The sequence below is a fragment of the Echinops telfairi genome, unplaced genomic scaffold, assembly GCF_000313985.2.
Source record: "Echinops telfairi isolate 266 unplaced genomic scaffold, ASM31398v2 ScPeMD7_30;HRSCAF=105, whole genome shotgun sequence".
Lineage (NCBI taxonomy): Eukaryota > Metazoa > Chordata > Mammalia > Afrosoricida > Tenrecidae > Echinops > Echinops telfairi.
The window spans coordinates 4,406,728-4,424,796 of record NW_022103927.1 but is presented as its reverse complement, the minus strand read 5'-3'; the positions used below and the strand labels follow the sequence as shown (position 1 = coordinate 4,424,796).

Here is an 18,069-nt window from a genome sequence, read left to right as displayed (position 1 = left end):
GGGGCGCTGGGCCCGGCGGGTGGGTCACGTTACCGCCGGGGGCGGCTGGGAGAAGCCCCGGAAGTGGGGCTGAGTAGGTGTGGGCGGCTAGGAGAGCCTAGAGCTGTTGTCTGGGGTCACCTGAGGTCGGGAGCAGGTGGGGTCGAGACCGATGGTGGGGTGGGTCAGGTAGGGTGAAGGACTGGTCTGGAAGCCGGGGGAGTGTAGGGAGGCAGGGACTCTGGGCCCGAGGGACGGGGGTGGAGGGGCAGGTGCAAGGTGTGGCCAGTGTCCGGTGTCTGCTCAAAGCGAGGCCTGGGGAAAGGCGGGCTCGTCCTTCCCGCACCCTCCTCCCCGAGCCTTTGGATCCCTTGGGCAGGCCTCTGCTGACTGTTCCCAGGTCCCAGCCATCGGCTTGGTGTTATGTGGGTAGCTTGGGCAGAGGCTGAACACCTAGCGCAGGCATCTTGTTTACCACACTGATGGCGTGGCCCACCCCACCTCATGTCTGCAAGGATCTTAGGGACCTGGCTTCTGTCCCTGCTTTCAGTGACCAGATCCTTGTGGCTCAAAGTCTAGAGGATGGGGAGTCCAGAACTCCCTTCGTGGTCACCATCTTACACCCTGGCCTCCCTGGACCCAGCTCCCAGGATGCTCTGGCCTTGAGGCAGAGGACCAAGGGAGCTGGGCAAATACACTTCTGGTAGTTGTACCTGGGAGACTTCTGGTGGATGGATGGATGGAAGGAAGGAAGGAAGGTGGGTCTGAAAGAATGGGTCGCAGAGGAGGCACCTACACCACTACTCCAAGTAGTCTTAGGGCTACCCATTTCCAACATGCTCTCTGGGAGATGCTTCGCTTGCAAGTCTGGTGGGCGAGCTCACCGGTCACTCATCTCCAGGGTGGACGAAGTAGAGGTGCGGGTGCTGGTGTGGCATGGCTGCCTCGAGCCCCACAACTAGACAGTGGGCAGTGCTGGGGTGGCCCTCAGTCCTAAACCCATATATAGCCCCCCTCACCCAGCTCCCAGCGCCCCTCTTTCCTGAACTTTCTTCCCACCCATCCAGAGAGATGAGGGCAATGCCCTTGTGTTGTCCTGGGGTCTGGGTCACTAGAGGTACCTTTCTCAGACCTGACCACACCTCCTCCCTAACCTTCCTGCTCTCTGGGGACCAAGAGGTCTGGACTCCAGTAGGCCATGGGAGGCCGTTACAGGAGTGAAGCTGAGTCCAGAGCTAGTTTACTTGTCTGCCCAGGAGGTCTTGTCCCTGCCCAACTTTCAGTCCCTTCTCTCTGGGCTAATTGCAAGGCTGTTTGCAGGGGTGCCCTCAAAGTGGATTTGGGATCCTGGGCACCCTGAGGCAGAAGCCACAAACTGCTAGATTTTCTGGGCTTAATGATAGGTTGTCACCCTTACTCCCCCCAATCGCACTGTGGTTCCCAGCCCACCCCTGATCTGGCCCTGCCCTCCCCTGTTCACTGCCCCTGTCTGACCCAGCCGATTGGGATGGGAGAGGAATGTGACCGGCATCCCCAGGTAAAGTTGGGCCAGGGCTTTCTGGTACTCCTACTGGGTCCAGACGGGGGCTTCATCTGGGACTGTGTCTAGTCACATCTGGAATACAATATCAGCAGGAGCCACAGACAGGGCCACAAGACTGGAGGGAACTGGCCCTGTACTCAGGCAGGTGGCAGAGAAGAGGGCTGTTAGGCAGAGCCCAAAGAGAGTGGAGGAGTTGGTGGGCCCCACTGCCCCCAAGACAGTTGGAACCATTTTATCTCACAACTAACTCTCTGCTTAGGGAGTTCTCTGTTTAGGGAGCTGCTTTCAAAGTGCTTGTAGTCTGGGAAGGTGACCAGCTTCATGTAGCCAGTTTCCCCAAGAATCCCGTTTGTGAAGCAAGGAAGTGGATCAGTGTGAAGGTGGTGACCAGGAGTGGGGGCGGGGGTGTGTGTTAGATGAGTGGTCTGATTAGGGAAGAGCTCTGAGCCACCATCTGAATAATAAAAGACACCACTCAGGGATGAATGGGGCTGGGAGGGGCTGAGGTTCTAGAGGAGTTCCAGCCTTGTAGAACCAGTGGGGGTAGGGGACTGCAAACTCACTACTCCATTCTGACTCAGTGCTGCTATAGGACAGTAGAATTGCTTTTGGTGGGTTGTCAAGAGTAACTCTTTGGGGGGGGGGGGGAGATAGCCTGATCTTTCTCCCAGAACCAGTGCAAACGCTTTAGATGTCCTGTGGAGACCCTTGTGCCATTTTCTGGAAATAAGTATCTATCCTGGCTTGGGGTTCCTCGGCCTCCCCATCACCTCCCATGGAAAACTCAAACTCCTTGGCCTGCATCTGGGCTTTTGAAGAGCTGTCCCCCATCCCCCCTATCCAGGCATCAGGGTCCCCACAGGTTCTGAGTAGTGCCCCACCCCGCAAGGAGACCAGTGGTTTGACCCATTGGCTGGGTTGGCCTGGCATTGGAAAGTGGGGAGGTGTGAGTTTGACTGGGGCACTTCCCCAGTTTATGACGGTCGGCTTCAGAGCCTTTGATGGAGCAAGAGGGCCTGCCGAGCTCTGGTGAGGCATGCTGCTGCAGGGCAGGGTCTGCCTGTCTCCATTTCCTCTTTTGGATCCTCCCTGCCCCTCACCCGCCCCACCTCCCTTGCTGGGTTCCAGGCTGCTCCCGGCAGGCTTACTCCTTTTAGCACATTTAAGCCCACAGCCACCCAAAGACTTTAGGTCACACCTGTCTTTGGTACCATTTGACGTGCCAGGACACTGCGCGGCAGCCCATCTCAAGACCCTGCCTGCGCTGCCTTCCCCTGGGCCTGTGCTCTCCTCTCAGATGAGGACGCTTTCCTCTCACGTCTCGTGAGCCCCCAGGCCCACCATTCGGAGCTCTGGAGGCCAGGCCTGTCACTCCCTGTGCTTGCAGTAGGTGGGGGACAGTAGGCGTTGGTGCAGGTGACCAGCAGAGGTGGTGCTTGGGAGGGGCTGTGATGGGTGGCGTGCCCTGGGCTTCTGTGACTGGGGAACGAGGAGCGACAGGGGTTTCTGGGTCAGAGGATGAGCAGACGGAATGTAGGGGAGGGAGGCCCGTTCAAGGCCGGCTGCCAGCCAGCTGCGTAGCCACGAGCCCCATGGATGAGGACATGGCCTCTGTGCACCTGAGTTTCTTCATTTGGTAGTGGGGGTCTCCACATTGCAGCCGCTCTCCCCTGGGGAGGGAAGATACACCGAGGGTCCCAGCCAAGGATGCTGCTCAACACCCAAGGGTGCCCAGGGCAGCCCGTCACAAAGAACCATCCCAGACCGATGTCCGGAGTGTTGAGGTTGGGAAGCCCCTGAATTCTAACATGAAATGAATGAGGTGCTGCACACCCCCACCCAGCATCTTGAAGGTGACCTGAGAGCTTAGCCTTCAGGGTGGGACCTCTGAATGTGAGGAGCTGGGGGTTCTCCCCCCTGGAGGCACCAGGAGCCGGACAGGAGTAGCCAAAAGGGAACCTGACTCCTACAGAGGTAGTGGTGCTGGCCCTGACGGAGGTGAGCAGGAGCTGGCTGCTGTCAACAGCCCCATCTTTAAGTTGGGTGTGCCCTGCTGGGGCGCAAGAGTTCCTGCATGCACGAAGGAGGGGACAGCTTGACCAAAGTGTTGAGCTTCCTAAAACAGGGTCAAACGCCTTATCCCAACAGGCCCGACTTTCCTCCAGCCCCACCAGTGTGTGCGGTGTGTGTTATCCTCATCCGTCTGTCACCTTGGCCTGTACACTTGCTGCCCCTGCCCACCCATTGTATGGCTTCTGCTCCCTGTCCCCCAACCCCCTGACCAGAGGGAGGGCAGCATGGGGACAGTGCTGTGGGGCGGTGAAGGCCAGCTGGCCGGGACTGCAGAGCGCGTGGGAGGCAGGGAAGCAGAGGCAGCAGGTGGAAACTGCTCGTTCTTGGAGCTGGCAGTGGGAGGAGGAAGAGCTAGAGAAGAACTAGGGGGCTGGGGGAGAGGGAGTGCTCCGGTGGAGGCAGAGGGAGCATCTAGGGGCGCCCAGGCAGTGTTCTTAGAAAGGACAGGATGAGGTGTTGGCCCGGTCCTGGGTGCCAGTCCTGCTCAGAGCTCCTGCCTTCCCATCTGTGAAACAAGGTCAGCCTCATTATTAGGGAGAGAAAGCAGATTTGGGGTACATGACTTAAACCAACACTCGGGCCACCAAGAGTCAGAGCCTGGAGTTTGGACATTACTTGGTTCTTCAGATACAAAAAGTTTCCTAAGCTGCCTTCACAGTTGGCTGCTCCACAGGGTCAGAATGGCGCTGGGCCAGGCTCCCCAGCCCAGCGTCCTAGGGGCCTGCCAGCTTCCTCCCTGCTGCTCTCTGACCCTTTTCCCTCAAGCGCCAGGAGGGGGCCAAGCTCTGTGGCGGTGGGTGGGCTGGTGGAGTAAGGAGGTGTCTTCCCCTCTGTGGTTTCCATGTGAATGGATGGCACAAGGCTTCCCAGGAAAGTTGGGGAAACCAGAGAGGCCTCCCAGCCAGACACAAGCCTCTCACCCCGGTCTCGGTGGCAGCAGAATGCTGGGATCTCGTACCCAAAAGAGGGCTGGACTCCTGGGAATCACTCTGGCTGCTCTCTTTATGCACACACTGTTGCCTCCAAAGGCCGGTAATCCGAAGTTCAGCCTCATTCAGCCCTAAGTGGGACCCTCATGCAGGCCCCACCCCTGACGACTTCCCCCACCAAGGCCCAGCCTGTGCCCCACTGTTCTCTCACTTCTCACCTCTGGTGCAGCAATACATGCAAGGAAAAAATAAGTGAGTTTGAGCCTGAAACTGTGGCCTTATTTTCCAAACGATTCGCCTTCACTCCAGAAACAGTTGTTGAGCACCTACTGTGGGCCTGGCCGGGGTGGTGGGGTGGGGGGACAGCAGTGAACACAAGCCAGAAAAAAGAAAAGCCAATTGTTCCTAGTTGCCATGACGATGCTGGGGTGCATCAGCCTAGAACTGGCCTCCGTAGGCTTTTTAATGCCAGGACTTTCTTTGAGGATGCCTCTGGGTGGGCTGGAACTTCTGACCTTTTAGTTCGCAGCCCTGTTGGCTTGATAGTGATGAATGCTGAGGAGGGAGGATGCCCAGGAAAGGGACGCGAAGAGTTAAGGAAAGGACTTGGAGGGTGGGGCTATCTAGGCCCAGGCACCTCCGCCTCCAAGACCTGAGATCTGAAAGCAGGTGGGACCCGCACAACATAGTGAAGACCTGGCCAGATCCTGGCTGTACTGGGCATGTGGTGGCTTTGAAGGAGTTGAGGGCAAGTCCAGGGATCTTGACGTGAGCAAAGCCGGCTGGGCTTGAGGTGTATTGAGTCAGAACCCCTGTTAACCACCCTGTGGAGTTAGGATACCCTAATGCTGAGTGAGATGGGCCAGAAATGAGCGCGGACAGGAAAAATGGACCAAGGGGCCAGGTGCCGGTTTCAGCCTTGTTTGCTTTCTAGAAGGGCCCTGCCTCCTCAGCTCCATTCCCCAGATCTGGGTACCAGTCCACCCCCTGTGACCCTGGACCAGGTCACATGCCCCCTTGTGAGTGTTGGCACTCCTGCCCCTTATGGCGGCAACATATTGACCCACTGCAAGCAGGACCAGGCTATCGCAGCTGCCCTGTGCCCCAGGGCACTTCCTGCAGGCAGCACTTGGTAAATATTTGCCGAGTGACAGTTGGGAGGTCATGGAAACAGCATGCTGGGCCCTCAGGCATCTTGCCCTGAGTCCTGTCCAGGACAGGAGCCAGGACCAGGAGATCCTGGGGTATACTCTCTGCCCGTTGGGGCTGGGACCCCCAAATGTGAGGCTCTGAGGAGAGATGATTCAGATACAGTTTTCTGCCCTTGAGCACTTTCTATTCTGTTAGAGGTAAGGGGACGGGTGGTGGGAGAGGGCTGAGCGTGACCCCTTCTCTGCCATCTGAGGGCCAGAGCCCATGTGGATGAGGGCTTTGCCAGACCTCAGACCCTGAAGGCTGGAAGCCCTGGGGAGCTGAGCTCCAAGACTCAGGATTCTCAAGGGAGTAGAAAGGCCAGCTGGGGCCTAGGAGAGGACAGGAATGGGTGGCTTCGCTTTCCCATCTGTAAAGTAGGGCTGTCCCAGCATCCCCTCTGGTCTGTGTGAGTGCCTCCACTGGGCTCACTGAGCCATGTTAGCCACCCCGAGGTCAGGCTGCTGTCTGTCTTTAAGATCAACCCTACCTCAGTCCGGTCACCCTACCTGTAAGTAAATGCTCCCCTGTCTCCCCCACCGGTGGGCAGGCAGGGACTGACTATGAGTGAGTGAGCCCCCATCTTACAGAAGGGTATGTGGGCCCCGAGAGGCCCTGGCCTGGGGACCCAGGTCCGAAGGGCTCTGGTTCCACTGTGCCCCTGTTCAGCCTTTGTCTTTCCCTTGAGAGGTGAGCCAGCCAAGCTAGGGTCTAGACTCCCTCCTGCCCAGCACCATGCCTTGGGGTGGGATGGACAGCTCAAGGGACTGGATGATGAGTGAAAAACTGAGAAATGGGCCAGCACCCTGGAAGTGAAGTGTTACTGCCCTGGGCCTTTGTGCATGGGCCACCTCTACCTCCTCTCCTCTCAGTCTTAGGGGCTGGGCTGCAAGGTCAGCAGTTTGAAACCACCAGCCTCTCTGCAGAAGAACGATGAGGCTTTCCACTCTCGTAAAGGTTTCCAGTCTCAGAAACCCACAGGGGCAGATTGAACCTGCCCTAAAGGTTACTGTGAGTCAGAAACAACTCAGTGGCCGTGAGGTTTTGTCTTTTCGTGTTTTTCTTTATTTTTGCTCAGGAGCTCACGGCCCCCTGTGCACCTGGGAGGATTGTGTGTAGAGGGTGATGGGTTAGGGTTATGTGACAGTCCCTTGCAAAGTCGTCATTTCCCTTCAGGGTCCTTTATGATAGGCTCAGGCTTGCAATGAAGTCCTGATGGTCAGGGGTACCCAGCTTCCCCCACCCCCACTCCAGTCAAGATAGGATATAGGGCATCTGGCAATTTTAAGCACAAATTCCTATTTGCTGCACCCAGACCCAGTTCCAGTAGTGATATAATAAATTAGGCTTTGGACTACTGAGTACAATGCTACCGGTTCAAGCCCACCAGCCAGTCTGGAAATGGTGAGCCTGGCAGCTCCTATAAAGATTCACCACCTCGGACACCCTATGTAGGGTTGCTCTGAGCCGTAATCAACTGGGCTTGGTGCTGGCTCATTTATGTAAATGTGTGAACTTAAACAGGTGCTACACTATTTTAAAATATTATGAACTTTTATTAATTTAACTTAACAGTCACCAGGTCCAAAATTCAGAAGGCCCAAAGAATATGTGCCTCCCCAGCTCTCCCAGAGACTCCTGGTTTAGCAGCTCTCTGTATACACGATACCTATTGAAGTCAACCTGATTCTGACCCCTAGCAACCCTTGGGACAGATTAGAACTGCCACACGGGGAGTCCCCAAGACTGCCATCTTGACAGAGGCAAACTGCACACCTTTCTCCCCCGACCGGTGAGTTCAAACCAGGGTTCCTGTGCGTAAGCAGCTTCCCTGAGAGACACCACATACCTACACGTTCCCCACTTACTACAAGTGTGCTTCTGTGCTTCCATCACCAATTCATTTGAGAAAATCCTCACCTCCCCCACAAGAAGCCCTGCTCTCCAGGACATGTCCTCTAATTGGCACCAGGCATTCCACTGTCTTTGGGGACCCGTTTTCTGTCGCTGAGCAGAATGGCTGTAGTCCAGGCGTGCTGTGACAGGTCTCGGTGCTTCCTGCTTTTGATGGCTGAGTACTACTCCAGCATGCACACAGTCGGCTGTGTCTCCACTTGGGGGTGGTTGTGAAGAATGCCCTGGACGTTTATGGGCGGCGTTTTCCACGTGGATGTGTGTTTTCAATTTTAAGTCTGTACTTTGCCGTGGCGTTGCTGGGTCGCCTGGCAGTTCTCTTTGTAGTTTTCAGAGGAACTGTCCAACTGTTCCCCCCACTGCTGCACGGTTTTACACCCCACCCGCCGGAGACGGGCTTCCGAGTTCCCCACCTCCTCTGTCACTCTTGACCTTTCCATTCTAGCCACCCTGGGAAATAAGAATGGTCTCTCCTTGTAGATCGGTGTGACAGTTCCCTCAGAACAGGAGGTGTTGAGCCTCTTTAGATGAGTGTCAGGGTCTTGAGAGTAGTCATTCAAGGCCCTTGGCAGTGCTATGGTTAAGCCAACCCCAACGTTGCCATGCTGGGCCGCTGTGTGGCGACCTATGGAGCAGGTCTGATGGGGCTATGTACCCCACTTGGTGGCACCAGGGATTGGGTGGTCCTTCAGCAGATGGTAACTGAGGACCGTGGGTGTGCGCCTTGGTGGACAGTCACATGACCCTGACCTCCTGGCCAGTGACCTCTTAGAACAGCCCCCGAACGTCCAAGCAGATCATGTCCCCACGTGGCCTGCCTTCTGCTATGGATGCCTGGTCTGTGTGGGCTGAGTTCACGAAGGACCACTAGCTAATGGCCATTGAGTTGATTCCGACTCTTGTCACCCCACTGGGCTCCACGGGGTTCTTAGTGGTTGCTTGTTTGGAAATAGATCACCAGCGCTTGCTTCTGAGGTGCTTTTGGGTGTGTTCCAACTGCTCGTCTTTTGCGCTCATTCCCCTAGTGCCCAGAGAGCTCAGGCTTGTTAACAGTGCATCACACAGAGCAGCTCGGACCAGGGTGTAAGGGAGGGGCTGCAGGCAAGGTCCAGTGCTCGGCAGGCAGGCTGGCCCACCTCAGAGCTGAAGCTGACCCACCTCCCCCCACAGCCAGCGCCATGGCTCAGATTCTGCAGATGGAGATCCCCAACTTCGGCAACAGCATCCTGGAGTGCCTCAACGAGCAGCGGCTGCAGGGCCTGTACTGTGACGTGTCGGTCGTGGTCAAGGGCCACGCCTTCAAGGCCCACCGTGCCGTGCTGGCTGCCAGCAGCTCCTACTTCCGGGACCTGTTCAACAGCAGCCGGAGCGCCGTGGTGGAGCTGCCGGCAGCCGTGCAGCCCCAGTCCTTCCAGCAGATCCTCAGCTTCTGCTACACAGGCCGCCTGAGCATGAACGTGGGCGACCAGTTCCTGCTGATGTACACGGCCGGCTTCCTGCAGATTCAGGAGATCATGGAGAAGGGCACCGAGTTCTTCCTCAAGGTGAGCTCCCCCAGCTGCGACTCGCAGGGCCTGCACTCTGAGGAGGCCCCGTTGTCTGAGCCCCAGAGCCCCGTGGCACAGACGTCGAGCTGGCCGACCTGCAGCACGCCGCTGCCCCTCCTGTCTCGGGTGAAGACGGAGCAGCAGGAGTCAGACTCTGTGCAGTGCACGCCGGTGGCCAAGAGGCTGTGGGACAGCAGCCAGAAGGAGGCAGGGGGCAGCAGCAATGGCAGCCGCAAGATGGCCAAGTTCTCCACACTGGACCTGGCTGCCAGCCGGCCGCCACAGGCCCCCGTGGTGGCCGCAGCCCAGCCAGCCGGGGTGGCAGTGGCAGCGGTGGCTGGAACCGCACAGCCAGCCGGGGCTGGGGCCGGGGCTGGCCCCGGGGCTGGGGCTGTAGTGAGCGGGCCCAGCACATCGGAGCGGACCAGCCCCGGCACCTCGAGCGCCTACACCAGCGACAGCCCCGGCTCGTACCACAACGAGGAGGATGAGGAGGAGGACGGAGGCGAGGAGAGCATGGACGAGCAGTACCGGCAGATATGCAACATGTACACCATGTACAGCATGATGAACGTCGGCCCTACAGGTAGGTGCCAGCCAACCCCACCCAGCCTGCTCCGCAGCCCCTCTGCCCAATACCCACACCACCACTCCTCACCCCTTCCCCACAGCCGAGAAGGTGGAGGCCCTTCCTGAACAGTTGACCCCTGAGTCCCGGAACCGCATCCGGGCGAGGCAAGACCTGGCATCCCTCCCCGCCGAGCTCATCAACCAGATTGGCAACCGCTGCCACCCCAAGCTCTACGACGAGGGCGAGCCCTCTGAGAAGCTGGAATTGGTGACAGGTGGGCCCCACCATGGCGGTTAGGCTCTGGGCCTGGGGCAGTGGCAGCCCTAGGTAGGCTTGTCGATGCCAGGGAGGTGGTGGGGAGTGGGTTGCGCTGGACCCGTGTGACCATGTGAAAGAGTCTGGGGCTCAGGGCCCTGTGAGTTAGAATAATCAGCCTTTATAGTCAGCCAGCGTGGGGGGTGCTCCCCTCTGAGCCCACTCTGTGGCTTAGCAACCACTTTTCCTGGGGCTGACCACTGCGCATGCGTCCTCCTCCAACTTGGTAGGTGCCACACCCACCAGTGGTGCCATAGTGATCCTTTCCTGAGTGCCCTGGATGTCGGGATGAGGCTGCCCTGTCCATGGGTGAGGAGGTGGCAGGTGGAGGCCCCCAGCCACTCTCTGGTTTCTTTCTGTAGGTACCAATGTGTACATCACAAGGGCACAGCTCATGAACTGCCATGTCAGCGCAGGCACAAGGCACAAGGTCCTGCTACGGCGGCTTCTGGCCTCCTTCTTTGACCGGTGAGGCCCTTCAGGGCCAGGAGGTGGGGGTGGGGGGCTCCATGTGGCCCCTTGGTCCCCACACGGAGCACTGACATCCCTTCCCCCCACCTTCCATCCCCAGGAACACACTGGCCAATAGCTGTGGCACTGGGATCCGCTCCTCCACCAACAACCCCAGCCGCAAACCCCTGGACAGCCGCGTCCTCCACGCTGTCAAGTGTGAGTGTGGTGTGGGATGGGGATACCCCACCCCGGGGCTCGGCCCTGCCTCAATGAGAATGCGTTGAGACTTTGGGAAGAGGGTTGGAGGGCTGTGGCTTGTTGGATGTTTTTGTGGGAGAGAAAAGTCTCAAACTCGGGAAGCAGCCTTGCAAACCCAGGGCTGGCCAGCTGCTGCGGGAAAGGACGCCGGGCTGCCAGCAGTGGAGGGCCCCAAAGCCTTGACTAAGCGCTCACCCCTGCCCTGCCCCCACAGACTACTGCCAGAACTTTGCCCCCAACTTCAAGGAGAGCGAGATGAACGCCATCGCGGCAGACATGTGCACCAACGCCCGCCGCGTGGTGCGGAAGAGCTGGATGCCCAAGCTGAAGCTGCTCAACACTGAGGGCGACGCCTACACAAGCTTCATCAGTGACCCGTGCAAGATGGAGCCAGACATGATGAGCGTGGAGCATGGCTTCGAGACGGCCAGCCACGATGGTGACGCCGGTGACGCCGGGCCCACCGGGCCCTCAGCCGAGGCCCTGCAGTAACCCACCGGACCCTCCCACAGAGCCGGCACACTCCCCTCCCACCACACCGCCCACCCACCGCCCTGGTCACGATCTACTGTCTGCCCCTCCCCAGGGCCCACGGGGGTGCTGCATGCTCCCAGCCCTTCCGTCTCCCTGCCCCACCCCCATCCCCCAGCCCAGTGTCCCCCGCCAGGGCAGGGCTGGGAGAGTGGCAGGTGGTGTGAGGTTCACCTTGCCTTTACCACACCCTTGTGCACTGTCGGGGAGCCCTTCCTCCCCTCTCCTAACCCCTAGGAATGGTCCCTCAACTCACCAGGCCAGGCATTTGTGGGGAGGGGGGGACTGGCCCCGAGGGAGGTGGTACAGGAAGGGCCCCTCTCCCAGACCCTGGACCCACGGAGGCCACTCGGCCTCCGCCCCACTGCGGCCCTTTGGACTCAAAGGGCCCTGGGCTCTCAGGACCCCCGGCCACCTCTTCCCAGAGCTTCCACTTTTCCAAAAGCGCCTTCCTGTCCCCTCGTCTGTCCCTGCAACTGGGGGCTGGGGTAGGCGAGGCCACAGGGCATGTCCATTTGACAACTGTGGAGACAGGCTCTGAAATCCCATGACTGGCCTCTGGTGGTGGGCCCAGGGCCCTTCTCCCATGAGATGCTCTGCCCTCTGCACAGCCCCCAGCCCACCCAAGAGCCCCAAGGAGGCAGGTCCTAAGTGAGGGGGCTCTTAGAGGCAGGTGTGGTCTCGGAGGTTAGGGCACCAGGTTTCCAGGGCTCATGGAGTGTGAGTGTGTGTGAGTGAGTGTGTGCGTGTGTGCGTGCGTGTTCAGAAGTTTTGCTTTTGAAAACATGAAGCTCTGTAAGAGGCAGTAGGACCAGGGTTGAACTGAGGGGAGCAGGGCTGGGGCCTGCTGCCCTCCTTCCAACCCTCCCACCCTCCAGCCGGGCTCCTAGCCCCTCCCTTCCCCTGTACATACTTTTTAAACATTTTTCTTAGCTAATGAAATACTGAAGTATAAGATTCCTTTTATTTTTCAAACCAATGGGACTGTGTGATGCTCCCCTTTGGTCCCTGGGGCCCAGGGCAGGCAGGATGGGATCAGTAGGCAGGTGGGTGTGTGAGTGTGTGTGTGTGTGTGTGTGTGCGCGCGTGTGTGTGCGCGCTCGAGTCTTGGGGGTGCCTCGGCCCAGTGCTGCCTGGACTCCTGTGGGTCTGACTGGCTCCCCCGACCCCCACAGGGCTACAGTTCAAGGGTGTCCCTGGCCCTGGCTGAGCCCCATCCCTAGGGACCAGGGCAGGCTCCCCCTCCATGTAGACAGATCCACGCACCTCTAACCATTCCTTTCTAGCTGGTTCTCTCGTGAAGAGGGAAGCTATTTGATTTACCATGTGAGCATGGAGGCTTCTTCTTTTTTTGTAACTCCCCATCCCCCCACATCCGGGTCACTTCCTAATTCCACTTTTATTTCTAGCCCTGCCCACACTCCCTCTCCTTTCCCTCCCCAGCTCTCATCTGCCCACTGCTCCCACTGGTCCTTCATCCTTTCTAGCAGAGGGCCAGGGATTGTGGGGGGGGGTCCCCATCCTGTCCTGGACCCTGCAGCCTGTCACTTCTAACATCTGCTTGGTGCCTGTGAGGGGGTGTCAGTCACGGGGGTAGGGAGGGGGGTCAGGGCCGGCTGGGGCCCTGCTGCTATTCTCTGCGTGGTTCAGCCCCAGCACCTTAGCCTCCAGCCGGCCCCTAAGTATGTGTGGAGGAGACTTGACACCCCCAGCTAAAGCACAAGCACCTTAATCACACCTCTTCTCCACCCCTATAGGTCCCCCGCCCCTGACCAACACCCCCACCCCCACCCCCAGCATCGATCCCAAAGCACAATATCCTGGTCACTTGGCAGTAGCAGTACCCAGCTGGCCGAGGCCAAGGGGGTGCAGTGGTCAGGGCTCTAGCCAAACCACAGAAGGAAGCAGGAGTTCACAGGCACCCAGCTCCTTCCCTGCCTTAGCAGGGGGGTGGGGCGGGGGCAGCTCTCTGGCACAGGGGCCTTCTAACCTCCCCACCCCCTTGTCCTGGGCAGACCTTTGCCCAGCCCCTCCTGCCTTCTCCGATGGGGCCACCCTGAAGCTCCTTGAGAGCCGCAGCCTGGGGTGGCTGGCCATCCCCTGGCTTACTGGGGTAGGGGGACCAGGTAGTGGTGCAGGGGAGGAAACTCCTCACCAGGAGAGCCAAAGACAGGGTTGTGCCTTACCCAGGAGCCACCCCTGCGCCCAATCCCGGTCCCCTGCTTCCCGGCCCTGCTCTGAGCTGCATGACCCCCCACCCCCACCCTACCTGGGCAGCAGGGAGGCTGACAGGCGGAGTCACCCACCATGGAGAAAAGATGGGGTTCCCTCCGCTGCCTTGCCACCCTCTCGCTTCTTTCACGTGGGACAGGGGTTTGTCCTGTCCTCGTGAAGTGCCAACACCCTGCCCCAAGCCCCCTCCCTCCCTGGCCCCTGAGTGAGATTGCACATTAACTACTGTAAGGAGAGGTGGCACTGGGAAATGTGAACCATGAGCACGTCAGTGATGCTGATGAAAATAAACTAAACGCCTTTGTAACAGCTCTGCGACCTGCTCACTGGGGGTGGGGGGGGGGGGGGGAATGCAGCAACAGGGACTGCCTCACGGACCTGACCTCTTTCAGGGTCTCAGCTCTCGCGTAAAAACAAAAATGGTAGTTACATGGTTATCCCATCCAGTCTAAAGGTCTTCATTGTGTGTGGGGTGGGGGGGCTTCCTCTCAGTTCCATGATTCAGCTCCATGGGGACGGTGAACACTGCAGCAGTCCGCAGAGAAGAATTGGGTTATTTCAAGGCCTGAGCAGGTTCTTAGTTGTTTAGTGTAGCTAGAACTGAAATACCACATTGGGGTGTCTGTAATGAACAGTAGTGCCTTCTCTCACTGGGTAAGGAAATTAGAAGTCAGCATTCAGCTCCAGGAAAAGTCCCCTTACCTTGGTGACCTTCTTGTGTCCTCACATCGGTCATCTCCCAGCCTACTCAATCAGCTCCTTTGTCTTAAAAGAGACTGAATGATAGAGGTACAGGAATTAAGATGTTTAACACCTGTGTTTGGGGTGGGGGGTTGGGGAGAAGGACAGTTCACTCCATGATGGTGAAAGTTCATCCAACTCATGTACTTTGGACACATCAGGAGAAATCAGTCCCTGGGAAAGGACACCATGCTGGGTAAGGCTGTGAGAAGAGGGAGGGAAAACCCTGGGCAAAATGGGCAGATTGACACAATGGCTGCAACATGGGTTCGAAAAACAATGGTGAGGGTGCAGGACCAGGCAGAGTCTGCTTCTATGGTTCACTGGGTCACTAAGTCTGGACAGACAATGGTACCTAACAACAGCAATTTAATCCATTACAACCCACTGTATTTCCAGAAGACCACCTCCCTGTGGGGTTCCAAAAGCCAATCGTAGCCACCAGAATGATGTAGGAGTACCAATGGCAGAAGGGCAACTGGTCACAAGTCAGGAATTCTTAGGAAGTAAGTAAAAGATGTAGCATGTGTCGTCAGAAGGTATAATGCATCTTTTAATATAGAAAGGATGAAAAGATTCAGAACTATAGTATCTATGGTCTTTTTTTGGTCTAAAATCTTTTTAAAATGAGAGCTTTGTAACAGCTCACTACAAACAGGTCAATGAGAACTTGAGACGCATCCTTATGTATATGTAATATATAATGAACAGTGGAAACAACTATGCTGTCAAGAGGTTACTGTTTTATACCCAGCACAACTTTGTTCCCAGAAGGCTCGACAGTAGCACGTTAGAAAGGTGTTAAAGTCACTAAGTGTGCTGTGGGGATGTATTTTTAGTCAACGGCCCCTTAGAGATGACAACTAAGCTAAGCCTGTCTAGGGGTGAGTAAAAGACATGGGGGCCACTACTGACCTCTGGCTTCCATAGGGACAAGGAGAATTCACTGTGCCAGCCTAAGGCCAAATGGCACGAGGCAGACATCAATGTCTCTATCCTTCTTGACTGTGTGTGTGTGTGTGTATTTTTTAACCCTATTCTGACACCAACCTTTGCTCCCAGGACACTCAACTTCTCTTCTGGGTTTGATAAACCATTGCAATGGCCTAGAACTCATAAATAATACTCATGATTACGCGGATTTATGAGCACCTCTCCAACCAACAGCCAAGTCTCACTGGTCCTCAGCTTCTCAACCATATGGCCCCTTGGCCTCTGCCTTGCTCTATGGGCTCGGAAGTCTACCTGCTGCTCTGTCTCATGGTCTCTGGTCTCAGGACAGTTTTCTGCAGTGTGGCCTCTAGTCCCAGTGACATGGCTCATGCTGCCTCCCCGACTTCAGGCAGCCATCTCAAATGTGCTCAGCTGGTGGCTGTTCTTCCTTGACGGTCCCAGAAACTCTCCCCTCTGGCTTCTGGGAGGCCTTTCTTATACCCATTAATCCCCTCAACTAGTCTCACACCCTGTTTGCATGGTCCCACCGAGTCATTCGATATGAGTTGCAAAAACATGGCTAGAACAGTCATATGAAGAAGTGTCACACCCGCCTTAGACACAACCTGAGCAGGAGACTTTGGAAGCTCAGGGAACAGTTGGGAGTTTGGAATTTTCAATAGTCACAAATGACCCCCAATTAAAACCAACACTTAAACCAGACTAGTGTTTACTAAATAGTGATCAGTCTCCTAAGGCACCCAGGCATGCACTCACTCACTCACTCACACTTGGGCCAGGACTCTAGAAAGACCATCTTGTCCAGTTTAGAGTCAACACATCATCTGTGATAAATCCATATAAAAAGGTTAGGATTTTATTTCCAAGTTGGCACATGGACAAGGCACATGGACAATGGCTTTGGGACACTGAAAGCATTGGGGAAAGGGGCTGGGTAGCTCAAGTGCCCCTACCTCCACCCCTGCCTAAGCACACTTAGGACAGATGGTGCACCCCCACCCCAGGGTCCCATTTGACTCCAGATGAGAGCCTTGGGGGCATCTCCCCAGGTGCAGCCCCCTCCCCAGGGGGCAGGGCCCTGCTCAGCTCCATAGTGCTTGGTGGTCCTCCCCCACCCCCAACTCAAGGGACCTGGTCCCCTGGGGAGGGCCAAGGTCAGAGGGAAAAGAGCAAGATGAGGACCAAGAGCAGCACACCCAACAGTACCACGATGGCACACCACTGTTGGCGGTCTGGGGGAGAGAGGGCCACAGGTCACAGGTGGGCGAGGACCACTCAGGGCCCCCTGCCCCCCAGGGACTCACCACTTGTCATGTGGGATACTTTGGCCATCTTCCTGAGGACCCCATCCATCCGGGACTGGGTGTGGTCCATCTCTTGAGCGAAGGCATCCAGCATGCTGCCAAGACCAGGCAGGTGTCAACCTCCAGAGGGCCAGTGGGCCCACCTCCCGGGCCTGCCCACCGCTGGGGTTTCCTGGCCTCACATGCCCTGTTCATCCAGCTCCTCCCCCACTCGGCCAGACATGTGCTTCAGGACCTGGATGCTCCCAGACACCATTTCAAGCTGTTGGTCCTGCTGGTCCATGATCAGCTGCAGGGTGGCAGCTGCTGTAGGTGGGGTCCACCTGAGCAGCCACAGGCTCCCCCAGCCCAGCCCCCCAGGCCACCCTTACCTACCTGTTGTGTGGCCTGTTGCTCCTCGATGCTGCGGGAAGAGGCCGAGACCACACTGGTATCCAGCAGGTCGCTGTGTGACGTGAGGGCGGCTGGCTTCCCAGCCAGGATCTGTGGGGCCCAGAAGACAGGTTGAGGGAGGAAGGGAGAGGGAGGGACATGCCCACAAGCACAGGGGCTAGATAGAGAATGTGACCATCCAGAGTCACTGGGCCCAGGGTGGCCTGGACTCCAATCCCAGTTTCACGACGTATAAGCCTTGCGAAAAAGATTTCATAACCCGAACGAGGAAAGCCTGTGCAAAGAGTGCTCCCACACAGGAAGTGCTCATGAAGTGCTGACTCTTATTCATATTTTATATTACTATTAACCCCCTGGAGGGGGGTGGAGTCAATGGCAGCTGCCAGCCTTGGTTCCAGTCCACTTCCTGTCACTTCCTTGGAGCGTGATCTCCGTCAAGGAGCTCCTTTCCTCTGCCCCTCGTTCGCCCCTGCTTCCCAAGGCTGAGTGTAGGGCAAACCAAAACTCACTGTCATTGAGTCGATGCCAATTCACAGTGGCCCTACAGGGCAGGGTAGAACTACGTCTGTGAGTGCCCAAGACTGCAACTCTTTTTCCGAGTTCATCTTTCCGAGTGGCTGGTGGTTTGGAACCGTTGACCTTGCAGTTAGCAAGTCGAATGTGTAACCCCCACACTGCTAGGGCTCCCTGGGTGCAGGGCAGGTGTCGGCAAGGCACTTAGCACAGGGGCTGACAAGCACTATCATTGTACAGAAAGATGCATTTTAAAATTTTGACTTGGTTCCCACGGCTGCCCATCTGGAAGGACAGTGCTACTGAATGCCATGCAGCCGTGGGCATGAGCTCTTCACCCTCCCATCCCTCCATTGGCTTATGATGGGGTGAGGAAAGTCAATGCCAGGAACAGACCCTTGAAAGAGGGAGAAAATGTCCAAAGGGAGACAGCAGGGAGAGCAGAGTTGCACACGGGGGTGGGGGGGAGGTATACACCTCGGCAGACAGCTGCACAGGTGCATGGAAGCAAACAAACGCCAGGTGCATGCACTCAGATGGGTCCGATGCACACACAGAAAAAGGAAACATCCCGGAAACGGATAACAGAGCAAGTGGGGTGTAAGCAGAAAGGCCAGGCAGACAGACA

General features: G+C 57.2%; 2 protein-coding genes across 3 annotated transcripts in view; one reads left to right on the top strand and one right to left on the bottom strand.

Annotated features, from left to right (window-relative positions):
• Positions 1–13,845, top strand: part of NACC1 (nucleus accumbens associated 1) — a 16,141-nt gene extending 2,296 nt beyond the window's left edge. Inside the window, exons 3-7 of the mRNA XM_004715498.2 lie at positions 8,800–9,762; positions 9,848–10,021; positions 10,425–10,530; positions 10,634–10,731; positions 10,988–13,845. Coding sequence (XP_004715555.1) covers positions 8,808–9,762; positions 9,848–10,021; positions 10,425–10,530; positions 10,634–10,731; positions 10,988–11,265 — 1,611 coding nt within the window. The 5' untranslated portion in view covers positions 8,800–8,807 and the 3' untranslated portion in view covers positions 11,266–13,845. The remainder of the gene's footprint in view (positions 1–8,799; positions 9,763–9,847; positions 10,022–10,424; positions 10,531–10,633; positions 10,732–10,987) is intronic.
• Positions 13,846–16,071: 2,226 nt separating this feature from the next.
• Positions 16,072–18,069, bottom strand: part of STX10 (syntaxin 10) — a 3,308-nt gene continuing 1,310 nt past the window's right edge. The window contains exons 5-8 of one of the 2 annotated variants that reach the window (XM_004715495.2): positions 16,911–17,018; positions 16,718–16,824; positions 16,536–16,630; positions 16,072–16,463 (exon numbers count right to left, since the gene is read on the bottom strand). In XM_004715495.2, coding sequence (XP_004715552.1) covers positions 16,387–16,463; positions 16,536–16,630; positions 16,718–16,824; positions 16,911–17,018 — 387 coding nt within the window. In that variant the 3' untranslated portion in view covers positions 16,072–16,386. The remainder of the gene's footprint in view (positions 16,464–16,535; positions 16,631–16,717; positions 16,825–16,910; positions 17,019–18,069) is intronic. The other variant, XM_004715496.2, reaches the window with a different exon arrangement.